The following is a 27,911-nucleotide window of genomic DNA, read 5'->3' as shown; positions in this document are numbered from 1 at the left end:
CAACGAATTATCTTGAATTATTCCTAAACACAAGAATCAATTCGCCAAAATGAAATCACGGATTAAATTTGCTGATTGGACGAAATACATGGACTAGTTTGATATTTAAAACAAAAATAAAATAAAACAAAGAATATGATTCATGTATTAATATCAGAGTGATTTATGCGCACTCCCTTTTAATTCTAGCCCTTATTTTTTCTTTGTTTTCTTACATGTCGATATCTTTGTCCTTCATTCCATCAGGAAATTTCCAATCGAATCAGTAGAGAAGATTTGCTAGTCCAAGCTCCACCGTTGTTGTTCCCATCTATATTCCAGGACAAACAATTAAAAACAGAACTAGTTATAAATGAACTTTTAGTATTTTCTAAATAAGCTCTACAAGAAAATGGATTCAAAGTTTCGCATAAAATAACAACTTTCAAACAAACAACAAATTAATTAGTTTAAAATATGTGTCAATTGTTGACTCGATATGGATGGAAGCATATTAAGAGGAGATCGACTTCTTGAAGAAGGGGTTGAGTTATTTTTCTTGTCAGTTGCAACGACGCAAAGGTAACATGGTGGCTCATGAATTTGCTAAACATGGACTCTATAATGGAGTTTTTAATACATGGATGGAGGAGGAACCACTTTGGCTATCCCCCTTCCTTCGGTTTGATTTGGAGAATGACACTAATTGTAAGTGGTGAGCAAGTTGGTGAAGCACTCTTTTTCCCTCTTCTTTGAGGTTTTTAATGAAGCTTCCCTTGCTCCCCCAAAACTCTTGTACTCTGTTTATTTAACAGTAATGAAAATATCAGTTATGATAAAAAAGAAAAAAGAAAAAAAAAAGAATGTGTCAATTGTGACTTGTAGTATTGTATTTAATATTTAATTTAGGATTAGAAGAGAGTAGAAGACTAGTAGTACACACATTCACACAGGGCTATACAATAATTAATTATATATCATAAAAACATGATATTAGACCAACTCAATTTTGTCCAATTGTAATCATAACAAGAAAACAAGGTCTTCCCTAATCCTCAATTAAATTATTTTCTAAATTTTGAGAAATTTTCTCGGGAATAAGGTTGAGAGGAGTTCTCTTAGAAACGGTGAGGGAAAGGGTGCCGCTTGTTTCCTCCATGTCGAGATCTTCCTCCTTCATTCCATCAGGCAATTTCCAATCGAACCAGTAGAGAAGATTTGCAAGTCCAAGCTCCACCGTTGTCGTTCCCATATATATTCCAGGACAAACTCTTCGACCAGCTCCAAACGACAAAAACTCAAAATGTTGTCCTTTGTAATCAACTGAGCTTCCATCAAATCTTTCAGGGATGAACTCTTCTGGGTCCTTCCAAAACTCGGGGTCCGTGCGATTGCTGTCATATTTTGTCCATGCCCCCACTACATTCTGAGTTCGATTCCACCATAGCACGATATTGTCCGCTTTGGGCCCCAACGACGCCCTCACGGTTTTGTCTCTGGGAACTCACACGAGAATTTCCCAGTGGGTCACCCATCCTGGGATTGCTCTCACGCGAACTCGTTTAACTTCGGAATTCCGATGGAACCTAAGGGCAGTGAACTCCCAAAAAACCTTGTGCTAAGTAGAGATGGGAATATAGGTTACATGATCCACTTCCTTGAACGATGTGGGATGTTACAACAAGTTTAATAGGCAAATCTCCTACTCAATCCTATGAAAATTCCAAGTCGCCAAATTATGAAACTCTCACTTTCCCTTTTTCCATTGTCTTCACCTTTTCTTTATACATATATCACCAAGAATGAATAATTGTGATTTTCATTCTCTCTAGGTCCTTTACTCTTTATTTTCCTCACCAAGCATCCTAAACAAAAAAAAATTCCTATTTCTTCCATGGATAATACCTTACTTCTTCCAGTTTTAGCACAACTATCATCTTTACTTTTTTTTTTTCAAGTCTAATTGTCAATATACAGTCTACAGTTTCAAGATCTTTGACGATTTCTTTTGAATTCCTTGACATTCAAACATGAATATAGGTACTCTCAAATTCTTTTGATCAGTATATCCACATACATGTTCAAACTTAGATATTATACGTAATCACATACTCTTGCATCAAAGTCCATGACTAACAAAATCTAAGCATAGTATCTGACTCTATAATCTAAATCCTTTACACAAAAATCCTTCTTACTATTCCACTACTCAAGATCAAGACAATACCATAACTTATGAAACTCTATATCATTTCAAAATTCTCGTCTCATTCAATTTTAACTCTAAAATAATTTATAATTCCTCAACAACTGATCAACTTTCTATATCCTTTATACCATAGAAATAAAAGGTCTCATATTCCCCTTCACTCTTAAAAAATCCAACTCCTTCTATATTAGATGCCAACTCCCATTATCTAGTCAATGGAGATAGCTGGCAACACAACAAATAATCTTATCTCTCTCTTTCCTTGGCGATTGATAACCACTGTCACACCATTCTAGTAATAGTTCAGCTTTGGTCTCCTATAATTCCTTTATGCACCAATTTCACTAAAAGAAGTCAGTCAAACACAAGTTTACATATACACACATTATTATTTTATTTTTATTTTTAGCAAGTTCCTTTGAAAGCATATATCATAATAAGTTGACTTTTACGTTCGAAACGACACCCAAAAAAAAATTATAAGTAATTCCCAAAATCCCGATTCTCCTTTTCATTATGGAAAACTTAACCAAAATTGTTCATCCACTCTTCAATCCCTACATCCATTCTCCATCACTTTAACTTCCTTCAGATTTCCCAAAGCATATTATATAACATAACCTTTCAAAGTACCCAGCATATATAAACGTAACTGCTAAGACCATGTGCAAAAACTGAATTCAAGAGCATTCCATAAACTCCACATATATCCACTTCTAAAAATCCACATGTCACAAACCTTTTCAAATTTCAACCCTATCTCATGACTCATCTCCCACACTTTCTTCTCAAGGGTGTCTAATTCCTATACTCTGATACCATTCTGTCACGCCCCGGACCAGGGGTCGGTAGTAAAAACTTGAACCCGAATCCGAAACGTGAGTTAGAAACTAAATAATTAAAGTAAAACTGAAATAATGGAGTGAAAAATAAAATTCCTCTTATAAAAAGAAATCCAGAATTCTTTACAAGACTAAAATAAATAAATACAAAATTCTATCCTTACACTTAATCCGATCTCATCTTGTCTACCCTCTTAGACTGTTTAGTTTGTAAACTCGCATAACAAGAGAGGGGTGAGCTTTTCCAAAGCTCAGTATGGACATAACCTTATCACAATAATTGACAATCCTAAATTATGTGTTATAAAATCATGTAATCAGGTACCAAATCATTATCAATAACAATGCATGAGTGCAATGCAATACTCTTCATCTCTACCCGTTAATTCATATAATAAAACATGCGGACCTGTACGTCCCATACTATGCATTTTACCTCTGCAGTGGTGGTTCGAATGTTTTAATATACAAATTAACCCCCTGTAACTCAATCATCCCAATTTCCCCTTTTGTTAGTCATCTTGCCAAAACCCTTCGTCGCCAATCCCGAATTACCCAAAAGAAACTGTGCACTGTGGGCTCGCCTGAGACTTGGTACCTACTAAGAGTTTGGCTCAACTACACAAAAGATATTTCCAACTACCCTCATTTCTAGAATTTCTTCCTCAATACCGAACTTCCAACTATTCTCACACATGAGTGATGCACAAATATTCTTATTTCATCATTCACATGTACCACAACATATTCTCAGCAAATAGCATTTCACCAATAATTCCATAACCAATAACAAGTAAACACCCAAGATAAACATTTATTCAATGACCATCAGATCACATTAATCAACCAATAAGATCGATAATGATAATATCACACTTCACGAAATTTAATAAAGCCAATCTCCGTAAAGGTTTGCCGTATTTCCCCTACCTAGACTCCAAAGCATTGCTCCAACTCTCTATTACAAGAGTTCACCACCTTGATAAAATCCTATTCACAAGTATAAGCAAATCACTATATGCAAGACATAGACTCTAACTAATCAAAGTACTTGGGTTACTAATTTACTACCACTCAAATCAAATATCAAATTGGTTGACCTATAATACTATGCAAAATAGTTTTGTGCACAGTAAACATATTATGGATACCAAAAGAAAGAATAAACTTAGATAGTCCTCTGCCTTCAAAACCTTATGTAATTTGTATAAAATAACCATACATAAAACCATTTACCAACATTGTTTATACCATACTTAGGGCCTCCGTATTTAGACCTCGTATAAATACTCGGGGGAATTAAATGTAATTATGTAATAAAGGAAGGGGCAAATATGTAATAAGTGAGGAGCCCTTATTCTATAAAAGGACTCCTCACCCTCACAATTAGGGGAGGCCATTTTCTTAGGCCATGGGAAGAGTTCTCTCACCCTCAGAAGCTCTCACCCTCACTCCCCTCACTTCTAAGAGAAATACAATATCAGTGTGAACGTAGCCCAAACCTTGGGGTGAACCACGATACATCTTGTGTTATTTACATTTCTTGTAGATTCACTGTCGAATTTACATTGTTCCAAGATCTTCGGTTTTGTGCATCAACATTTGGCGCCGTTTGTGGGAAATGATACGAAAAGTTGTGTCGGTTCTCTTTCATTTTTTCACCTCCGCCGTGATTCTGCAAAACCCAACTGAGAAATAAGGAGATACAAGGAGGAGAATGAGGGATAAGAAAATCCAAGATCCAAAACCCAAATCCGAAAAAAGTCTACTATTCCAGTAATTCACGACAACAATTTGCGGGGCTTCGCTTTTGGCTGCGTGTGATATCTTCCATGTCAGTGTCGCATTGTGAGAGTGGGACCACAGGGTTGCATGCGGGTGGTTGCGCATCTACAAGGTCGTACTTGATTTTGGGCTCGGCGACGGAGCCATGGCGGTTAAGAAGGCTTGCGCGTAGTTCTCAAAGAGCTTGTTCGACGAGGTGCAGAGATGGGGCTATATGAAGCAGAGTTCGGGTCCCGGCCCGTGCAGTGGAATTTCATAATCTTGGCACAGTTTTTGCATAAGGAGCTCCCCATTCGGATTGCTAGGCTGGCGACTGAGCTCGAGAGCCTACCTTACAGCTTGTCTGAGAAACCTGCCATTTTGAAAAGTAACTGCGAGCGATTTGCTTGCGGTTGATTATTCTTGTTGCAACCTGCTATGTGTTCGAGATTTGAAGAAGGGAGGAACATCAAATTTGAGACCACCGACAAATTTGAGGTCCGGTCGTCGAGACCACTGACAAATCTAAAGATTTGTGTGTCTTAGCCTCGAACACTCCTTCACCAGGCACAAGTTTCCACAGGTCTCCAGTGCATAGAACCAGCTATAGAAAGGGATAAGTGCCACGTCCATTAGGCCAAAACTCTCACCCCCAAAGTAAGTCTCGTCCCATAGCTCGTTTTCCATCAGCTTAAAGCACTCTATCAGTTCCTTCTTTGTTGCCTCTTGGACTTCACCTGTGGTTACCCACACCAACTTCCCTGTTGAATAAATCTACAACGACGAAAACCCGTCAGCCCAGAACCTTGGATGGGCTCTAGGGTAAGGATTAGAAAGCAGCAGCATCAGCAGCTCCATCACGTTTGTGGTTAGAGCTGCAGAAGGCGCCGTGGGTTATTCGTTGGCCAGTTACTACACATTCCTGGGTCTCTTCATCATCTCTGTTCCTGGCCTTTGGTCCCTCATCAAACGGTCTGTTGAATCCAAGGTAGTTCAAAAAACATTTATAGGTGAAGAGAAGAAGGCACCAAGCCAAGTCGCTGGTGAAATCTTATCCTTTTTCACTCGCAACAATTTTGTGGTCACTAACAGAGGGGAGACCATTACAAAGGCACCTCGAAGCTGCAGTGAGTGAAGTAGGTAAACAACAACTCAACCTTGCTCTACCTCATCTCCGGCTTCCTCTGGCCATGCCTTGGTACGGTGCTCTTCCAACTGTTTCTGAGTACATGGGTGAAAATGGTTGGGCAAAGTGCTTTGGTTCAAAATTCCAGGATCATGCGGAGAGCTTCAGCTTTTTTGTCTCTTTTGTCTCTCCAGGGGTTTAAAGGTAGTGGGAACATAATAGAAAAAGAAAAAGAAAAAGGGAGGAAAAGAATAGAAAAAAGGAAAAGGAAAATATGCTTTTACAAATAATATCGTTTTGCTTTTACAAACGAGAAGTGGATAAGCTGGCTACTTTCCAAAGTGGAAAGAAACAACGTCACCAAGTGGAAGCCAGATCTCTGGCAAGTCGGTACAGCCCGGCAATAAGATTCTGCAACAAACTGTAAAAAAGATATTAATGCTTAAGTGGTGCACCATGCATTACAGCAGCGCAGAGACAGAGAGAGAGATGCAGCAGAAAAGAGAAAAGAAAGAAAACAAAAGCAAAGCAAAAAAAATCGAGAAAAAGCAGAAAGCAAAAGAGAGGCACATGGGGACACTAGCAAGGAATAAACATCCCACCAGAATGATGTGATTTACTCTTCTTGTTTTTTAACGATGTAATTTATTTTTCGTATCTTTCGGAGACATCTGTATAAACCCCATCAGAGGGTAATAAAAAAAATAAAAAAAAAGGGCAAAGCCCAAAATAAATGGGTTGGAGTGTTGTGTGGAGGGCGAAAGCCCATAAACCCAAAATAGCACTAACCAGGTGATCAAAAGTACGCCAGTACTCCAAAAATTATTCGGCAACTTGCCGCTATTACCACCAACCAGGTGATCAAAAGTACGCCCAGTACTCCAAAATTATTCAGCAACCTGCCGCTATTACCACCAACCAGGTGATCAAAAGTACGCCTAGTACTTCAAATTATACATGAGCATTACTAATGTCAATCATACATAAACATTCATGAGCATCACTCATATCAATCATACATAAACATTCATGAGCATCACTCATGACAACATCCATGAGCATCACTCATGTCAATCAACATAAACATTTATGAGCATCACTCATGTCAATCAGCTTCAAAAGCTTCATTTACAGAGCTCTAGCTTCAAAGCTTCACTTGCAAAGCTTCACCTACAAAGCTTTAGTGCAGGGTATACAAATACCGCCTCCGAACAAACCGCCACTTCGGCCCATACATGGATTCAATTTGAAGTCTCCAGCCAACAGACTCTATTGACTGAAGACTTGGGGGACTACACTATACACCATATATTGGGCCTCAACTGGGCCTTATGAAAAATACTTGGGGGACTTAGCCCATTATTTATGTACTGAGGAGCGAGCCCTTATCTTATAAAAGGGACTCCCTCACTTTCATTAGAGAGCACCTATTATTCATGTACTAAGGAGCGAGTCCTTATTTTATAAAAGGGACTCCCTCACCTTCATTAGAGAGCATCGCCACCAGCTGAGCAACCGGCTCGCCGCGAGCATCAACTCTAGCCCATATTTATGTATTGAGGAGTGAGCCCTTATTTTATAAAAGGGACTCCCTCACCTCCAACGCCACAAGCCGAGCCAACCAAGGCAACATAAGCCACAAGCAGAGTAGCTTCGCAACATGTGCTACTTTTGGTTGAACATCATTTCGGATTGGGCACCGCCTCATAACGAGTATCAGTCCTAGACGACATCTAGTTACTTCGGCCCACACATGGACTGAATTTCAAGTCTCCAGCCAAAAGACTCTCTTGACTGAAGACTTAGGGACTACTGTTGATGTGGTTTTGTTCTAGTATATACTAATGTATATAAAAATAGCTATACATATACATCTACATATATTGATAGCGTAGCATATGTGTATATATATAAACTTCATTCTATTCTCAATCAAATTAACATAATATTGTATAAATATAAAGTAGTTTTGGAAAAGGAAATTGAATTGGATTTGTCAAACTAGGGTTTATCATAGTTCTTTCATATTTTATAATAAGACAGCCAAATCAAAGATATATACAGATTTGAACCCAAATTACATTAGATTTGATCAAGCGAAGAATTTGTATAAACTAACTTCGAATAGAAACTCCACGACAGATATAAACAAGGAAAATATATAATAGTTATGAAAAGATGAACAAGGTATAGAAATTGTTACTCATACAAAGAAAGCTACTAACTCCACAGTACTCCCTCCCTCACTCAATCGATCTCTTTCTCACTCTCAACTCTCTCTCTCTCTCTCTCTCATTATTTTTCCCTTCTTCCGTCTGTTTTCCTCTTTCAAATGAATGAAAAACACTCCTATTTATAGGAGGTTAAGAGATGGTTATAGCTATTCTCTTATTGGAAGGTGTAGCGGCAAGAGATAAGTTGAACCTATCTCCGTACTCCCATAATCTGCTACGGGTGTGTGTAAATAGGGAGGTGTTGTAAACAATAGCATTGACCTTGACCAGCCAATTATTTTAGACCAAAATAATTATAGTAAAGCTAAAATCAATAAATAAGGGTAAATTACATAGTAGCCCCTCAGGTTTGAGGTCTATTGCAATCTTATACAACATCTTTAAAACATTTCACTTTCATACCTCAACTACCATTTTATTTCAAAATAATACATCCGTTAGATTTTCCGTCCATTAATCCGTTAAATGCTGACGTGGCTGCCACATTTGTGCCACGTGGCTGCCAAATGTGAGCCACATGGCAAAAATAATAATTTTTTAATTTTTTTTAGAAACCTGTCTGCCACATATATTTTTTTTTTCTTTTTTTTTTTTCTTCTTCTCCTCCTCTTTCTTCTTCTCTTCCTCTTCTTCCTCATTCTTCTTCCTCCCATCTCCTCGCCCCCATACCTGCACCTTCAACCCAAAACCCAGAAAAAAAGAAAAAGAAGAAGAACCCCAATCCCATATCCCCCCCACACCCAAATCCCATTAACCCCCCTCCTTATCCTCTCCCCGTGAAACCCAGAATCCGCCCCTCCCCCCGCGCGAACCCAGATCCCCCCCTCCTACCCCTGCGCGAACCAAGATCTCATGCATCGTCTACCATCCTCCACCCCCGTGAACCCCCCAACCCAGAAAGAAAAAATCCACCCCTGCCCCTGCGAACCCCCCCAAACCCAGAAAGAAAAAACCCCCTCCCTCCCCTCGCGACTCAGCCCCCCTCCGCACCCACCCTCTTCCCTCCTCTATACACCCCCCACTCCTTAAATCCACACCCATTCCTCCCACCTCACGAACCCGGCGATGACGGGATCTGAGTTTTTTTTTTTTCCTGGGTTGCAGGTAGGGGGTCGGGGGAAGAATATGAAAATGGGGGAGAAGACAGGATGAGGATGAGGGGTGGGGAAGACAAACTGAAGGGCTTTTTTTTTTTCTTTCTTTCTCTCTCTCCTGGGTTGCAGGGAAAAAGATGAAGATGGTGGGGTTGAGGGGAAAAGAGAGTAGGAAGAGGAGGGATAAAGTTTCAGTTTTTTTTTTTTTTTTTTTTTTTTTAATTTAGAAGATTTAGGTTTAAAAAAAAATAAAAAATTATTATTTTTGCCACGTGGCTCACATTTGGCAGCCACATGGCACAAATGTGGCAGCCACGTCAGCATTTAACAGATTAATGAACTGAAAATCTAACGGATGTATTATTTTGAAATAAAATGGTACTTGAGGTATGAAAGTGAAATGTTTTAAAGATGTTGTATAAGATTGCAATAGACCTCAAACCTGAGGGGCTACTATGTAATTTACCCATAAAATAAATATAAACAGGTAATTAGACAAGGTTAATATATGGTAAACAAATAAATAATTAAATAAATACAAGGAACCCAAATATTATAATTATAGACGGTCTTATAAATATATTTTCTAAATTACAGGTTCACAATTGCCCGCTCATTAACAAGAACTAGCGCTTTGGAGTCAATGTCATAACCCTGGATTTTGCAATGGGACATGGTTTCCATGGGAAGAATCATTGGAGCTGGAGGATGGAGGCTTAGGGTTTCTTTGATTACCATCTTGAGGTATTGGAGCCGATCTGTTTCAGTTTCTGTGACTTTTCCTTTGTTTCCAACGCATTTTCTGACTTCTTCTTGTGCTTTCTTCATCAGTCTAGGGTTCTTAGATAGCTCTGTCATCGCCCACACCATTGTAATTGCGTCACTGTCTATTCCAGCTAAAAATAGATCCTAACTCACAATTGAAACATCATAGTAAGAAAAATAATTAAAAATTAAAATTAAAATATGATGCATAAACAAAGGGTGATTTTGTATAAAATCAATAAAAAGTTACAATATAACAATATATCAACTATAGTTATGTTACTAAATATGTCAATTATGTATTATGATATTTAAATGCATTAAAATAAACAAAAATTATAAAATCTGCCACTATAGCTGGCACCCACCTCAACCGACACATCCTTCTCATATTTTTTATATTTTAGAATAGGTCAATACGGATGAACGCAATATCTGTTTCCTGTTTCTGTTTTTATTTTTATTTTTAAATTTGGATTTAGACGCTGCGTTACAGTGTCCATTTCCCAGTTTTGTTTTTTTCTATCACTCACACGCCTCTTCCATTTTTACATTTGGAATTGGATTCAAATAATGGAATGCAATGTTCGTTTCCTGGTTCTATTTTTACTTTTGGCTTTAAGTTGCGTAGCAATGTCCGTATTTTGGTTTTTTTTTTTTTCATCACTTACATGCTTCCTACGCTTCACACCTCACGCAATTGCGACTCTTGATTTTACATTTGGAACTAGATACTGCGGTGTAGTAACTGTTTCCAGGTTTTGTTTTTTACATTTGAATTTAAACGCTGCAACGCAGTGTTTGTTTCTTAGTTCTATTTTTTTACATTTGGATTCAGACGCTACAACACGGTGTCTGTTTCCTAGTTTTGAATTGCTAACCGTAGAAATACGTGCTTTCTCATATCAACGTATCTCTCTCGGCAAGCTTTTATGATTAACTTGACCAGCTCTCATATTATCGTCTTTCTTTATCAATTTTATTTCACTGAAAACTTTGACTACTGGGTTTTGTGTTTTCATTTAAAGCTTGAAGCCTTCTTCAATGGATGGTAATTAGAGAGAGAAGAGAAGGCGAAAAGAAGAAAGCTAGGGGCTAGTGAGCCTAACTTGTTTAATATATAAATAAAATAAAAACCCTGTTTGATTTGAATGACCAAAATTAATTGATCCCTACAGTCTCACAAAAAGATTCAAAGAGAATCATGGTCTGAGAAAATAATAGAATAGTCAAATTCTAACTATTTAGGGTTTGGGTTCCTCGAAATAAGGAGATCTAGGGTTTGGGTTGCGACGAACTTCGGTGACCAAGGTTTTTGATGATTTTAAGTGTGATCTCAATTATTTGTCAAGTGTTGTGTAGCACTGGTGTGATCTGACACAGGCTTTGGCTTAGTTGTGCGAGTGAGTGTTTGTTATGCAGTGTTAAAGAGTTGTGTTTGTACTAGGGGAAGACTAGGGTTTTGGTGGAGTGTGGTTGGCTTAGAAAGGGTAAGACTTTGAGAAGGGCGTAACATGGATGAGTGTTCAGAGGGTTACGATTTCGTTGGCTTGGGAATGAGGTTTGGTGCTAAACTCTCCCTGTCAGAGAAGGCGTGGGAGAGGGTTACTGTTGGCCGAAGGGAAGTCGATGAGGCTTTGTTGGGGTTCCACCATTACTTGGTGGTGGAAGTCTTAACAGACAATGAAGTGAATAGAGATGCCTTCATTGGTTTTACTTCATTATGGAGATGAATGGAGGATGGCCCCATTAGAGAACTCGGTGATCGAAGGTTTTTGGCGAGATTTGTAGGGAAGCAGGATTTGCATCGAGTGTTGGAGATTGATATTCCATGGACGTTTAAGGGTGATCTGGTCATGATTGCGGACCGTACGACAAGGGGAAATCATTGTTGGGATTCCTTATCGTTAATGATGTTTTGGGTACAGTTCCACAATGTTCCCCCGTTGTGCATGACGAAAAGGGTGGCGTTAGCAATTGGTAGATGTATGGGAACTGTAATGAGAGTGGATAAATATTCCAATAGTGACACACCCCGATCGAAGTTGAGACGTGTTGGCCGTCATGTGAGTATGACGTAGCCTTGTGCGCAAAGCGGAAGCGATAAAGGGTAAGGAAATACGGACAATTAAAACCAAGCAACTAGCAATCCTAGATAAGAAAGGATGCTAGTGAGAGTCTAAGTGTATAAATACACTTTCAGAGCTATAAGAAAGTCTAGCTGCAGTCAAGTAGGACAATTACTAAGATATAACACCCGAAGGTGAATCCTACTTTTTCAGAATCTGTCAGAACACCGTTGGATTCCTCGTGGCCACCAAACTCTGCTACCTAAAACCTGGAGGGGCGAAAAACAAAGTTGAGTGGGTCAGTAAAAACATTCTTACACGAAAACCTTATTTTTTTTCTTTGAATATATTAACTCCTCGTCGTAAAACAAGTATATAGGTACTTTCCCAGAAAATAGAATACATAAATATGTATATATCTCAAATCATACTCAAATCATGCGTATGCCATGCCTAATAACATAAAAATACGAAAGTAAGCCAGGTGGTGCAATTCACAATAACCATCTGCTAGCCGAAGTCACCTGATGTGATCTATACGGTGGAATCTAGAGCTCATCTCAATCACAACATCAATCTCATATCTCATCATATAAATCATTATGTGTATAAGCCACATATCTCATCATGTATACACATATCTGCACACGAGTCGGAACCACCTCACGTGGTCTGGTTTACAAGACTGGGTGTAAAATAATAGTATGCTCTAATGTTACGATCACGTGAAGACTGTGTAATAAATCGCGGGTCACCTACGAGTCGGACCCACTCAAAGTGGTCTATACGACAGGACTATGCACCTAACTTGGATCCAAGATGAGCATGTGGTGCGGGATGTGAACATCAAGTGAAGGACTATGCCCCTAACTCTGGGCGGGAGCACTAACACCGAGGTACAGACTAATGAGCTCTAATATACATCTCAACATCATCATCATCATATCTCATAACCATTACCAACATAATGTACTCACCTGTAGCTTACCTGGGCCTTCACAACACCATGCAACAATATGCATAATTATGATAATGCATATACTAAAATATGAGGCATGCATGACATGGCATTTAAATCACATTTCCTTTAAATACGTTTTCTGGGAAAAACATCAAGTGTGTGTGTGTGTGTGTATATATATATATATATTGAAAATAACTGCCCACTTATAGATATGCAGCTGGGTCGTAACCCCCATGCCTAGCCTGGCTATGCTCGTCCTCCGGATAGGTCTCGCCTATAGGAGAAGTACTGAAATAATGTTATTTAAGCACATATACCAAACTATGTAATAACTTTTTATACATAGCTCAAAATGGGTATATGAATATACCAACGTGATCTACACAACTCCACGAACATCCCCATATTTTTAGATTAATTTTTGGAAGCTTCACGTGCCCACACGTGCCGGCAATGGCATGGCCAGACGCGCCCCCACACTCGGCCATGTGCCAGGCACATTGACGGTGTCAGTTGACACCGTCAGTCATATTCTGGAGAATATTCTGTTTAAACTGACGGATTCTGTTAAACTTAACCAACACCGTTGGAATATTCCATCCGACTGACGGAATATTCTGTCTTCGTCTACCTCTGAACTTCGGCGACCGTCGCCGTCGTCGGAAAACTAGGAAAACTTCTAACCGTCTATTCTCACTCATTTTTCAACCATTTTCTTCGAAATTTGAATCAAATGAAAGCTTAGAGTAAGAAGAATGGCGTTATACCTATTTGAAGCTTCAAATCTCACGAAATCACGTCGGAGAAAGTTCGAAAATCCGATGACCTCTGCAACTTCTCGTATTTGGGCTTCCTGACGTCCAATTTTTACCAACGATGCACTCCGAGCATTGTGGGAATGTCTTTAAGCTTGCTATGGTTCTGAAAATTAAAGAAACTCACGGGTTTAAAAGTTGGTGAACAGTGCCACCCTCGAAGGTTCGATTTCTATGGTTTCCTTACGTCTACGCTTAGTCAAAACTCATCCAGAACACTTAGGAGGGAGAGAATATACCTTTAGGAGTCTTGATATGGCTTGAAACCTTGAAAATCACCTCGGTGGTACTGTACCTCGACGGACCTCTCGGGTCTAGGGTTTTTCTATGGTTTCAAGGTCAAAAATGACATGGTTGAGTTCCTTGACCTTCAAGGATCTCAGATATGGTGACTGCAAGTTCGATCTATGAGAAATGGTTGGTTTTGGGGTGTGATCCGTACAATTGCAGAGAAAGGGAGAGTGTCTAACGGGAGAGAGAGAGTGTGTGTTGACTTGTGTGTGTGTGTGGTCCAAATTGTCCACTCAACCAACCAAAACAAAACCAAATCTCCTTTTTAGTTCACTTAGGTCCAAAACTTAGGGATTAATTCAATTATATAATCACTTAGTTCCCATCACATATACACCACAACACAAAATAACTCAACCTGTCCAAAGGCAAAACCGTCAATTCATGTCATCGAGAATAAAATAATACATATCTCCGGAACAGGCTGTGACAAATATGTGGATTATTGGGCCATGCAACACGGGTGTGCGAGGACAAACATATGGGTGTGAATGAATAAGGGAACCATGGTCGTAGGGATGAGTTTTATGCTTTTAAAAATTTGGATGCTGTAATTGATCTTAAAGGTAAGCATATGGATGTGGCTACTCGAAGATACGGTTCATCAGGATCTAATGGGGTGCGTGGAAATACAAAAAGATAAAGATTTGGAGGCATTGGGCAGAGAGATGGAAAAAAGTGTTATGAAGGGGTGAGATGGACTATGGGAATGCACAAGAATGTTCTGATACTCAGGAAGAATGGCAGCGTAAGGATATGGATGTGCAAGTTTTAGTGGGGACGGGAGAGCTCGAGGATACGGCGGTTTCACCGAGTAAACCAAGGAGGCAAGTGGGTGGGTGAGGGAGCAGATTGTTATGGTTATCTCGTTGAGAGACTCCGACTGCAGAAGGAGAGGGAAGATAATGAGCATCGAGCTTGGGATATGGCTTTTGATGCGGGTTTGATCGGCCCATGGGGTGTAGTTGCGGAATGTGTGAAGAATGTAGTCTTAAATGTGCATGTTGAGGAGGAAGATGGAGGTAAGACGGTTTGTGTATCACAGGAAAGTGGTGAGGCGATTGACTTAAACATTACAATGCCTGGAATGGATGAGACTACGTTACGGAATAGGGGGTTTGGGCAAGATAATGAACAAGATTCAAATCCATTTGATTTGGCTTTGATTATTGAATCCATTTTGAAGAAAATTAAAGGGAAAAAATGGATGAACACGGAGATAGAATGCGAGATAGGGGTGGTGGGAATAGCAAAAGTGGAGGAAAGACGAATGCGCTCACGGAATGTGACTTTGTATAATGAGGCGGATGAGACTTGCCTAGAGGGGTCTCCCAGGGCACTATGAGAATTATATGCTGGAACTATCAGGGAATTAGGTTCACCTGACAGTTGACGATCTTCTGGAGCAGAATAGGCTCCATACCCTTGACTAGGCCTGGTAAACGGGTTGTGTCTGTCGTGTTCGTGTTGTTTTCGTGTAACACCTGTTATCTTAGGGGGTCGTGTCGTGTCACACCCGTTATCTTAACAGGTCCTTAATAGGTCGGGTCACTTTACCCAACGGGTAAAGTGACCCAACCCGTTATGACCCGTTAAGAAAAATATTTTTTTTTCTTAAATTTGCACATACCACACATTACCACATAAATATTAGTTCAAAACATTAAAACACATTTGTCGTTTAAGTACTACATCTACACTCGTAAATAAGTGCCTAATAAAAAAAAAATACATACACTACTAATCTATTACAAATATTAAATGTGCAACGATATGCAAAATGAAAAAGTTTTTGTTTTCAAGGTTGTGAAGTCTTTCTCAAAAGTTAAAACCTCAATTTACAAAATTCTCGATTTACATCGATCATCGTGAAATTGTATTGGAACTTTGGCTTGATCTCAGCCGCTCCAATGGTCATCAATTTTTTAAATTTAATTTAATATATATATATATAATTATATAATTATTATAGTTTTTAGGGGTATAAAATTGTTAAATTAATATATATAATTATTATAGTTTAGATTTTGTGATATCCACTAGTGTAAATATTTTAAATTGAAGATCGAATTCATTCTTTGTATTCATATAGGGTCAAGGAGTGTACCTGTAAAAATTCATCAAAATCGGAGTTAAAATAACCGTTAAATCATGAATTTTCGTTTTATAACCGTCGAAAAGTTTTGTCCCGTTACTTGATCTCTGAATGTTTGTTTTTTGCAATTTTTGGCATATGCGATCTCAAAGTATAAACAAACATGTTTGACGGTTGGATCGTTGAAACTTGTTTCGTAGAATGCGTGTATCTCATCAAAACAATAGATTCACTAACACTTAAAAGTTTATTCATACTTTCATTAAGTATAACATAAGATTTTTTTGTATCCACTAGTGTAAATATTTTAAATTGAAGATTGAATTCAATCATTGTATTCATATAGGGTCAAGGAGTGTAGATGCAAAAAACCATCAAAATCGGAGTTAAAATGACCGTTAAATCGTGATTTTTCTTTTTATAACCGTCGAAAAGTTTTGTCCTGTTCCTTGATCTCTGAATGCTTGTTTTTTGCAATTTTTGGCGTATGCGATCTCGAAGTATATACAAACATTTTTTACGGTTGGATCATTGAAACTAGTTTCGTAGAATGAGTATCCCATCAAAACAATAGATTCACTAATACTTAAGAGTTTATTCATACTTTCATTAAGTATAAAATAAGATTTTGTGGTATCCACTAGTGTAAATATTTTAAATTGAAGATCAAATTCATTCATTGTATTCATATAGGGTCAAGGAGTGTAGCTGTAAAAAATTTGACTCTACACATACATAACTATCTCATTTCCATTAACTTTTAAATAGTCCTTAAACAGTTCATAATCTTTTCTTAAAGGACCTCGAGTTTTGTAGAAAAAAAAAAACATTTAAGTTTAGCAACATTTTTCACCTTAGGTTTAAGATGGTTAGATCCTCTAGAGGTTTCAAATATCTTAGCAGAAATACCAGTCTTATCAGAAGGTTTAAGGTACCTAAAGATCTTACCTGGATTGTTTCCAGCATTGTTGAACTTCTTTCTTTTCCCTCATTGCATAAGGTTCACAATTTCAGTGTATTTGCCCTTCTCTTGCCTCTGTCGAGTTTCTTGTGTGTTGTAGGACATCTTCAATTGAGAATACTTGTTTAGGAGCGCTTGCAAAATCATGGAAACCAACTGTCTTTCACCAATGTTGACATCCATGGAGTTTAACTTTTCTGCATCAACAGTTATCTTCATAATATGATCCCTAATTGAACCAGCATTATCAATTTTGTAGGTTATCAAAAGTGACATGTATTGACTGATCTCTGCTTTCTCTAACTCCTTGAACTTTTTCTCTATCGTATTCAAATATTCTGCTGCCAACTCATGCCTTTTAATCCCTCCACGAACTGTATCAATCATCCTACTTTCAAGAATAGAAAGTGCAACTTCATTTGCTCTTGTCCACCTCTCATAATCTTCCTTTTCTGTTATAGTGCTTTGTTCTGTGATCACTGGTCTTAGAGTATCAATGGCTATATCATACTCATTGATTGTCAACAGTAATCCAATCTCTCTCCTCCATTTCTTGTAGTTACTCGCTCCAGTGAGAATTGGTATATTGGCTGAGTTCAAAGTCTTGAGAGATATTGCAGATGCTGCAGATGAAATCACAAACATGAACCTATTAGGTTCTTGATTTCGCTTTGCAGTTTGCACATCACAACTTGCATCAATAATTCATACATATAGACTTAACAACATATAGTTGATAAGTATACATAGAAAAATCGACTTATCAATACCAAGATATGCAACAACAAACAACATAAATGTCTCATGCATGGTTACCATCATCCATTGTTCAATCAGAAAACACAAAGATGCATTAGAATTTGTCGATCACAAAATAATTGCATATTCGAACATGATCGAGCAATTATGGTATGAGATTACTAATCAATAGTTTCAATTAGATTTGATCTGTGCATATTTTGTTATCGTAATCTTATATCTAAAATCCAGCATAAATCTTCAACTCAATCTATGCATCGAAACATTAAGCAAACAAGGATAAAGCTGTGCAATTTTTCAAACATACCTTATACAGATCCTATTTTTGAAACAACGCAGCGGAAAAATCATTCAAATCGATCATATCAATCGCAAGGTTGATGAATTCATAACCCAGAAGCATATTTTGATGAGTGATGTTCTTAATCGAAAAGCCCCAATTTGGAAAGAAAACCCTTACCAATGGATTTGCAGGAAATCTAACGGTAACTAGCTTTTAAAACTCAACGGTTATATTTTCTTCAGGTTTTGTCGTTATTTGCAAAACCTATATGCCATAACCCGTGTTCGATTCCCCAACCCCGCAACAAGGGTATATTTTCTTAAATATTATTAATGCTTTTGAACCTATTGGTTTTAATCACAGAACTCATAAACTTATAATCTTAGCTCTGATACCACATGTTAGAATAAACATAAAACCAAGATCAAGCAATACGAATTTCTGTAATCAAAACACAAAACCATAATTCATCAATCAAAGCACAAAGAAGAACCATACATGTAGATGAACTTGAACCGGAAGCCATGCCTGATTTCTGCAAGAACTTTGCAGTGCACCTTCTCATCTCTTTAGTGTTCAAGGTTCTCAACTAATAATAGGTCTTAGTTTTGAGTAAAGCACACACACTGTGAGAGCAGAGGCCACCATATATATACTACATAATCCTAGCCAAATTCTATAAGGATTTCCCTTTTAAAATCCATATAGAAAACCAATTCCTTCTAAATAGTAGTTCAGTTACAATATGGATTCACAAATCCATTCTCAACAAGACTTCCTATTCGATCTCTAGTCCTATAACCAAGTTCACAGGTTCATACTCATGCTCATATTCTTACAATTACGAAAATTAGATGCTTGAAACAAATCCAAGAAAAAAAATGATAGGAAACGGATAGAATTCCAAACGCTAGCAGCTAGCCTAGTGTTTTGTCTTGCATTTTCTAGTCACCAGAACTCCATCAGGAGGTCTAGTGAACACAACTCTGCAGTCATCATGCCCGGAAGTACCCATTCACCTCAAATTCCACTCGATTGTTCTCCATCTGCTTCTTAAGCCTTTGGCTTTCCAACACTTCGAGACGAACCTAGCTAGCAACCATATGAACATTTGCAAACATAGACTGACTCCTTTCTACCAAGAAGGGTTCTACGTACTAGGTGGCAATTAGGGTATTTCCGTTATATAGATAAATGATCAAGTAGCTAAAGTCAACTCTCTACTCTACTCTTCAATGAACAGTAAAAATGGCTTCTTTTAACTCTCTACTCTTCAATACCCTCTTATTTGCAGTGGACATGCGTAGTAGCTACTTGCAGCGCAAGGTAACGTTTCGTATTCATGCTTCTTAGGGGGAAGGTTTCTATAATTTTCTCACTGTGATGTAGTTTCCGATCGAAATTTTTCGGGTAACTTTTTCTTTTCATTTTGTACCCCTACTAACTTACATTATTCATACCAAGGCTCGATTGAAGTTCAAATAAAAAGGAAAATTACTTCGAGATTATACATTTGATGTTGTATCATTTTTTATTTACGGTGTTGGTTCATTTTTTTCTTTTACTCGTATCTTGTATTAGTTTCTGGGGTTGTATAATGCAAGAACATCCAGAAACACGAGAACATGAACAAGCACAAACATTGTATAATCAATCCACTCAACCTCACTTTGTAAAACTTTGTCATAATCTGTCATAACAAGAAAAATATGTAATATGTAGAGCAGTTCCATATTTTATTCGAGCGATATTTACTAGGGATGAGAAACACACTACTCTAGCTAACTTGATATTTGCAAGTCCAAGCTCCACTGTTGTTGTTCCCATATATATTCCAGGACAAACTCTTCAACCAGCTCCAAACGGCAAATACTCAAAATGTTGTCATTTGCAATCAACTAAGCTTCCATCAAATCTTTCAGGGATGAACTTTTCTCGGTCCTTCCAAAGCCCAGGGTCACGTGCGGTTGCCCACGCATTAAAAAGAACTAGGGTTTTGGGATCAATGTCTTAATCCTAGATTTTGCAATGGGACGTGGTTTCCCTGGGAAGAATCATTGAAGCTGGAGGATGCAGTCTTAGGGTTTCTTTGGTTACCATCTTGAGGTATTAAGACCATCTCCAACCCTGGGCTAAAAGCCAAATTACCCCCCAAATTACCCCCCCCAAACACTCTCCAACCCATGCTAAAATTTTAGGCTAAATGTCAAATGCTATTTCTGGGCCAAATACCCCACAGCTTTCCCCCCGGGCTAAATGCGAAATGTTTATCGGAATTTAAATTTTTTTAGATCAAAATGTTCATAAAATTAATTTACAATAATCTACATATTTATTTTTAAAAAAAAAATTGATTTAAGAAAAAAATTTAGGCTAATTTCATTCTTTAATAATTCCGGGCTAAAATTTTAGGGTAGAAGGGTTGGAGCAGAAAATATGTTTCTGGGCTAAAAGCTAAATTTTCCGGGCTAAAAAATTTGGCTTTTAGCCCAAGGGTTGGAGATGGTCTAAAGCTGATATGTTTCAGTTTCTGTGACTTTTCCTTTGTTCCCGATGCATTTTCTGACTTCTTCCTATGCTTTCTTCATCAGTCTAAGGTTATTAGTTAGCTCTGCCATCACCCACACCATTGTAATTGCACCATTATCTGTGACAACCCGTCTTGATTAATGTTACGGATTTTAGAACGGAAGGGTATTTTGGTAATTCCATTGGGATTGGGCTAGATATTTTAAATGGTTTGTTTTTGGTCTTAATTGGTAAGCAATGTGGGGTCCACCCTAACAAGTTTGTCCCCCGACCTATTTTTCCATTTCCCTTTCTTTCTTCCCTCTCCCATGAAAACTCACAACTCTCTCTCTCTCAAAACTCTCTCAGCTCACCCTCTCTAACCTTCTCTTCATCTCCTGGAGCCACACACACCCACCCACCCACACATCAATGACAACAAACCCCCTTAACCCACCACCAGGGATGAGCTTCCTCTCTCCCTCCTTCTCTGTGAAGCACAGAGACGACACAAAAATCCCCTCTGACGAGTTCGATTTCGAGATCGACGATTCGAGGTAAACTTTATTTGATTCAAACCTATTATAGTCTCTCGTTATCTTCCCTAGCCTTGTGGGGTTTTTTTCGAACAAAAAATCGACAAACTTAACCTTGCTTTTCGATCCTTCGTTTTTCCAGTGAGCACCATGGGTTTCAAACTGTTTTTTGGCCAACTCCGGCCACTACTCGGGAAACCAAAGGTATAATCCTAATCTACTCTTGTTTATCTTCAATTTGGTGGGTAGATCGTAGGTTGTGGTTAAGGTTCGAGGTTGACCGGAGCTTGGGAAGCTCCGGCTTTCTTGTTCGTCGAAACCAGCCTGAAACCAAGTCGACCCGACCCCGTAATGTAACGACCCATCCCCAAAATTTAAGGTTTTTATAATTTTAAAATGTGAAATTACAAAAATGCCCTTTGAGGCAAATGAGTTGACTATGTTTGACCGCTTAGTCGTGTCACGTAAGATCCATTTTCTTGAAGTATTTTCGTAGTACTCATCACTACGAATGCATAGGTGCAAGCGAAATCGAAATTGGAGTTATAACGAAGAAGTTATAAACGAACAAATTTGAGGGCGAAATGGTTATTTGACCATTTTCTAGAAGGCTCTAGATTTTTAAAGAAAAAATCTAGGAAGCCACATATGTGGCTGTGATGGAAAGGTAAAAAGAGAAAGAAGAGAGATGGACGGTGGAGAGAAGGTAAAAGGAGAGAAATGAGGGGAGGATTGCCTAATCGGGGGGGGGGGGAGAGAAAAAGAGTGAACCAATGAGGATGAGAAGAAAGGAGGGGAAATGAGGGAAGAGAGAAGGAAGGGAACCCAGTCCCTTCCCTTCGACCCGTTTGCCTATCATGACCCGGCTCTCGGGTGATAAAATATATGTGAGTGGACCCCTTCTTAACTTATATGTTTTTATAAAATATTAGCCTAGCATGCATTCATATTTCATGCATTGAATATGTTTTATATTATGTGTTTTGGATTTCTATGATTATGGGTTACATAACATTCATGATTTAAATAAATTGTTTTACTAAATATTTATGATTTATCGAATTTACGTTTTAATAAAGGTTATTAATTATTGGATTTGCATATATGAATTTCTATGGCTCTCAAGTATGATTTACATTATGGATTTACGAGTATGATCTATCATGGGTTTACGAGATGACTTTTAGCTTTTGAGCTACGAATTGGATATGAGATTTTGAGGTATGTCTTCAGTACTTATCTAGTGGATTATCATACAACACATACACACAACACGGGTATATAGATGTCTATGGCCATAAGACACAATTGAGGATAATGATGTTATATATTTGCTTCTCCGGTGTAACCTGGAGTCGTACAGCTTCACCTTTGGGTGATAGGGCCTACCATGATTCTTCACCGGCGTAATACAATGTCGTACAACTTCACCTTCAGGCGATGGATAGAATTTTCCTTCGGGCGGATGAAGAGTTGGTGATATTTATGACATACCCCCAGCTTCACTGCCGAAAGCAGTGTCGGACAGCTTCATTAGCCACGACTAGTGTCAGTGTGTGATGTTATGCATTTCCTTCTCCGGTGTAATCCGGAGTCGTACAGCTTCACATTTGGGTGATGGGGCCTACCATGATTCTTCCCTAGCGTAACCCAGTGTCGTACAGCTTCACCTTCGAGTGATGGACAGGTACTGCTTTCGGACGACTATGATGATACCCCCAGCTTCACTAGCCCGAGGCTAGTGTCGGTGTGTGATGTTAAGCATTTCCTTCTCCGGCGTAACCTGGAGTCGTATAACTTCACTTTCGGGTGATGAGGCCTACCATGATTCTTCACTAGCGTAACCCAATGTCGTATAGCTTCACCTTTGGGTGATAGACAGGTACTGCCTTCGAGCGATTATGATACCCCTAGTTGAATACCTCACTAATGAGATTTACGAATTTACCTTTGGGTGTTATTACCATTTTCTAGCACTGGTTTTACATACATGTTTTACAGATGTTTTACATGACATGCTAGGGTTTTTCATAAAGCCTATATGTAGTATTATATATGTGTTTTCAAAACAGGGGGTTACTATGTTCAAAAAATAAAATGTTTATGAACTTTGGTCCACTCACCTTTTTTGTTTTTACACCCCCTTAGCAGTTAAATTTGAGGCACATGATCTCAGCGTCAGGACTCTACGATATAGGTATCCTCGGGTCTTCTTAGTATAGGTATCATTTCCTTGTTCGCATCTTTTTTTTAGTAATTCTTCCATATCATTCTTAGTAGTTGTATGCTCTAAAAACGTTCCTATAATGGCATATTCTTTATTTATATGCATGTTTAAAATGGCTTCATCACCCTCGGATGTCAGCCAACACGTGCCTACCCTGGTATGTGGGGATATCAGGGTTGGGGCATGTCAGGTAACCCAAAACCCAAACCCATTAACCTAAAGTTCAAACCCGATAAACCAGGAACCCAATCCAAGCCTTTGGGCCATGGAACCTAGCCCAAATTTTAGGCCCAAGACCCTAGGCCCAACCTTGCAACCCAGAGTCTCAGACTCTAAAACCTTACAGCCCATCCCAGAACCAAGCCCAGACCCAGACCTAGATCCGACCCGACCCGGTTGAATCCCAGAACCTTGGCTAGCGCGTGGGTGCTTGCCTTGGCCAGCGCGTGGAGCATCGGAGGTACTATGCTCCGTCGCCACCCATGGAAACACTGGCAACTGTTCCTGCCAACTTTCCGGTGACCTAAATCGGCGCGTGGTGGGGCGTACGGTGGCGTGCGGTGACGCATGGCAGTCCGACCGTTATCCAGTGACAGCGCATACGGCGACGCATATGGGTACCCGAGGTCACCCCCTATGATTTTCGACGTCCTAAATCTGTTTATGATGTCTGTTTCCCAAAATTCAATCGTTATAATATAGTTTTATTCATTTGTACCTTTATGTGCTTAAGTAATATTGTTTATGGCGTTTCCATCCTCTCTAGTTTGCACGGCTCTTTGACGACGAAGTATCTGTGAGTGAACCCCTTCCAAAACGCATGATTTTACTATTAGAAATGCATACATGAAAAACATGATTTAATGGCTACGTTTTATGAAACGTTTATGAGTAAATTGGTTTCACGCTACTGAATTTTTATGCTTTAACGGATTTACGTTCTTTGATGTATATATGATTGATAACTATATACATACTTATGAACGCAGTTTTACGATATGAAGTTTTAGTTACTGAGCTCCGATTTGAGATATATATATTAGAAATATTATGTTAATGTTTTTAGTACTTAGTGGTTATTCATACGGTCCTGCCTACGGGCGAATGGTTGTTATGCATTTAGAAACCTAAATATTAAGCTACTAATTGCACGTTTAAACTCACAAGTGCACAAGATCAAACACATAGTATAGAAAGCAAGTACAAGATCATTCCCACGAGGATTGCACTAAAATGTATCTAGAGTATGATTCCTAACAATTTAAATTAATTAGTTCACAAAACTAGCAAATATGCAAGTAAGGGTTTAACAAAATAGTTTGAGATGCGTTAAGTTTAAGTATAAAAACACATTATAAAGAACGTAGGCAAATAAAAGTAATTGGCAATAAGGGTTTTGAAAACGATGTTTGAATGATTAGGACTTTGACTTCCATCTCTAACCTTTTTCACCTAAGCAACTGATACACACTATGATACAAAACAAATTTTTTATGTTTTACATTTGTCAACCTAAAAGCATGGTATCTACTCTTTAAGCTATTGATTTCCCTAAACAATGAATTAGGCATGGGTGTCTACACTAACTCTTTCATTCTCGAAGTATTTAGCATGGTATCTACTAAGTTGCACTCCGAGAAAGCATAATACAATGGAAATCGACAAACACACGAATCCTAGAATATGGTATCTGTTCCAGTTATTCGTGATAATTAATTCCAAGAACCGTAACTATTCTCTTGTTACTCGGCATAGGTACAAGACTCGATCATCCAAATTTACCCATGTAACGAACTCAATTACAAAGCTATTCTATGGTGATCAATTATAAAATAACTCAATAAGATTGGAATTAAAACTTGAATTAATCACTAAAGCATCAACAAATTGTCTTGTAACAAAAGTGTGTCGAAAATACTCAAGGAAACATGATTAGGACTTCAACCAAGTCCCAACTATGAAATTTAGTTACTCATAATGTAAATAAACAAAACAGGAAGTAAAAGGAGAAGAAGAAACTCTTCGATGACGAATTGCAAAACGCTGCTCTGGTCCTTCCTTTTTCTCCCTTCTACCGTGGGTTGTTCTTTCTCTGTTTTTTATCTCTCACGCCCCATACTGGTCTGATTAGGGATCCCCCGTCATTCTCCTTCTAGTTGTAACCGACAAGGCAATTAGCCTTCTTTTTTCATTCTAATTCAATGGGCTTTAAAGTCCCATCTTATTAGTCTTCTTATTTATTTCCTTCCAGACTTTTTGGCTTCTTCCAACTGGTTAAAACTCCTAATAAATAGGAATTTTAACCCTCCCTTAATCTGCCAAGTTGATAACAATTGTAGAAAACTTTGTATTCACGGGTAGCCCGACATTCATGTACTAAAACTTCCATAACTCTCTCAAGAGAAATGATAGTCAAGAACCGTAAAATTCTACGGAAAATAGACATCTGTAGCTTTCCAAACATATATGGCACATCTCCTGGTTCTTCCCGAGTCAATACAGTTTAATCCACGAACTCGACTGCTTTGCAGAGGCTATGCTGATGACATAGGATTGTAAAAAGAATAAATGGTGAGCTAAGTCTAAAAAAATGCCCACCTCTCAACAAAATGGGACATGAATTAATGTTTTCTTTTCATTTTTAATAAAACAAGACAAATATTTTTTTGGTGTTATAAAAGAATTATCTTTTAGTGTTTTCTAAATTAATACCAAGGGGAAAGGGAAAAACTTTATGTCTCCATAGAAAATAACTCTCAAACAAATAACAAATTAATCACAAAATTAATATCCGCAAGAGGGGTTTTTTGAGAGATTAATTACCAAGAGGACTGCCTTGATGTTGTTGTGACCAAGATGAGAAGCTCCAAACTCACTTTGCTCCTTCACTATCTTAAGCAGAACGTCAACTATATCTTCATGAGCTTGTTCATCGTCAACTCTCCTCCCAGGGTTCAGATGATTATCAATCACCTGCTGGAAAAAATCATCCAACTCCTTCGAAATCCTATGGAACTCCTTGTGCACACCGGAAAACCTATCGATAACCCACCCAATCCAAGACGGAAAGTAGTCAGCTGCGGACATGTCTCCGAGCATGGCCTCAGTATCCTGAATCAATTCATCAATATTTTTAGCATGCTCAAATTTACTCCCTCGGAAACTTGTCCCGTACGCAATCCTAAATATAATACTAGCCGTGAGAGCAAACAACTTTTCTGTGAGATCAGGTTCACCAGAAGATGAAGAGGCCGAGATTGAATTACCATTTTATCTACTTCTTCTTCTCTGATTGACCTGTATGAATGGACCCTCTTCACGCTGAAAAGCTCGAGCACGCACACTTTTCAAATCTCTCTCCAGTAATCGCCGTACGGAGAAAAGGCAATATCAAGATAGTTGTACGTGAGCCTGCGGGCCCCGGCTGAGGAGGGTCTGCTGCAGCAGTGGAGGTCGTTGGTTTTTAATGCATCTTTGGCTGCTTCGGCGGAAGAGATGACGAGGGCGGGAACGTGACCGAAGTGGAGGAGCATGACTGGTCCGTACTTTTTAGAGAGTTGGCAGAGAGATTGGTGGGGTGGGGTGCCGAGTTGGTGCAAATTGCCCATGAGGAGAAGCTTGGGAGGGCTTGGTGGAAATTTCTTTAGCTGTGGGTTCTTATAGACATTTTTCTTCTTTTGGAGTAGAAGGAATAGGGGGAGAAGAAGGAGAAATGGAAGACATATGAGCAAGGAGGTGATGAGAGCCATTGGAGGTTTTATCAGTGATATGTTTAATTATTTCTCTGGAGATTTTGTCCATCTTATATAAGTTCTGGTGATCTGAATAACTGGCTATAGCGTATAATTGCGAGCCGACTTTGGAAAGAAACGACAGAGTACTACACTTCTCAACGTTCGATGAAAATTATTAAGGGCCCTATAGTTCAATGCCCTTTATTTATTTAGTTTTATAGGACAGTTATTTGCTGCTCGCCAAAAGTCTTAATACGCGTCTTCATAACATCAAAATGACACTGTATATATGTCCTGGAAGTATTCGTTCTCTCTCTCATCCATATTGTCACATACATGCGTACACAACATTCTATTTATGTCTCAAATCTATTGAATTCTGTTTTGACAAACTCATGATAATACTGTTATTGATTTTGATTGGTTGATAGATAAGCATTACGCATGCTGTGGTTGCGATTACTCACCATGATATAGCTAATGAAATACCAACACATGCTCAAAGACCACAGTATCTGGCTTTTGCAAGTTGGCAAGGCATAGTCTTTGCTTATTTTTCAACGTGATTGCGATTATCGTCTGTTGGATTAGAGGCGTAGGTGTTAAAATATTTTTGCTTGCAACGATCTATTATTCTTTATTGGGATGCCCTCTTT

At 38.5% G+C, this 27,911-nt stretch overlaps 1 protein-coding gene and 1 long non-coding RNA gene across 2 annotated transcripts; both read right to left on the bottom strand.

Annotated features, from left to right (window-relative positions):
* Nucleotides 1-1,027: 1,027 nt before the first annotated feature.
* LOC126607864 (cytochrome P450 71B34-like) lies at nucleotides 1,028-27,270 on the bottom strand. The gene is made up of 4 exons (XM_050275569.1): nucleotides 26,897-27,270; nucleotides 26,345-26,528; nucleotides 9,851-10,157; nucleotides 1,028-1,368 (listed from the first exon to the last, which is right to left on the bottom strand). Exons 1-4 carry the CDS (start codon nucleotides 27,268-27,270, stop codon nucleotides 1,028-1,030), a joined length of 1,206 nt encoding a protein of 401 aa, XP_050131526.1.
* Nucleotides 16,900-18,418, bottom strand: LOC126607719 (uncharacterized). The gene is made up of 2 exons (XR_007617693.1): nucleotides 18,275-18,418; nucleotides 16,900-17,831 (listed from the first exon to the last, which is right to left on the bottom strand). It is a non-coding gene; the product is annotated as an uncharacterized LOC126607719 (long non-coding RNA).
* Nucleotides 27,271-27,911: the final 641 nt, after the last annotated feature.

This window comes from Malus sylvestris, chromosome 16 (assembly GCF_916048215.2).
Source record: "Malus sylvestris chromosome 16, drMalSylv7.2, whole genome shotgun sequence".
Classification (NCBI taxonomy): domain Eukaryota; kingdom Viridiplantae; phylum Streptophyta; class Magnoliopsida; order Rosales; family Rosaceae; genus Malus; species Malus sylvestris.
The sequence above is the reverse complement of the archived record's forward strand: the minus strand, read 5'-3'. Positions and strand labels throughout refer to the sequence as shown.

Bases quoted from the DNA above. Each gene is read 5' to 3' on its own strand.
- LOC126607864 (XM_050275569.1), bottom strand. From the start codon at position 27,270: ATGGCTCTCATCACCTCCTTGCTCATATGTCTTCCATTTCTCCTTCTT. The intron at 26,529-26,896 runs GTACGGCGATTA...GGAGTTCCATAG, and splicing joins CTTGATATTGCCTTTTCTCC to GATTTCGAAGGAGTTGGATG. The intron at 10,158-26,344 runs GTAATTAATCTC...ATTGTGAGTTAG, and splicing joins ACATCAAGGCAGTCCTCTTG to GATCTATTTTTAGCTGGAAT.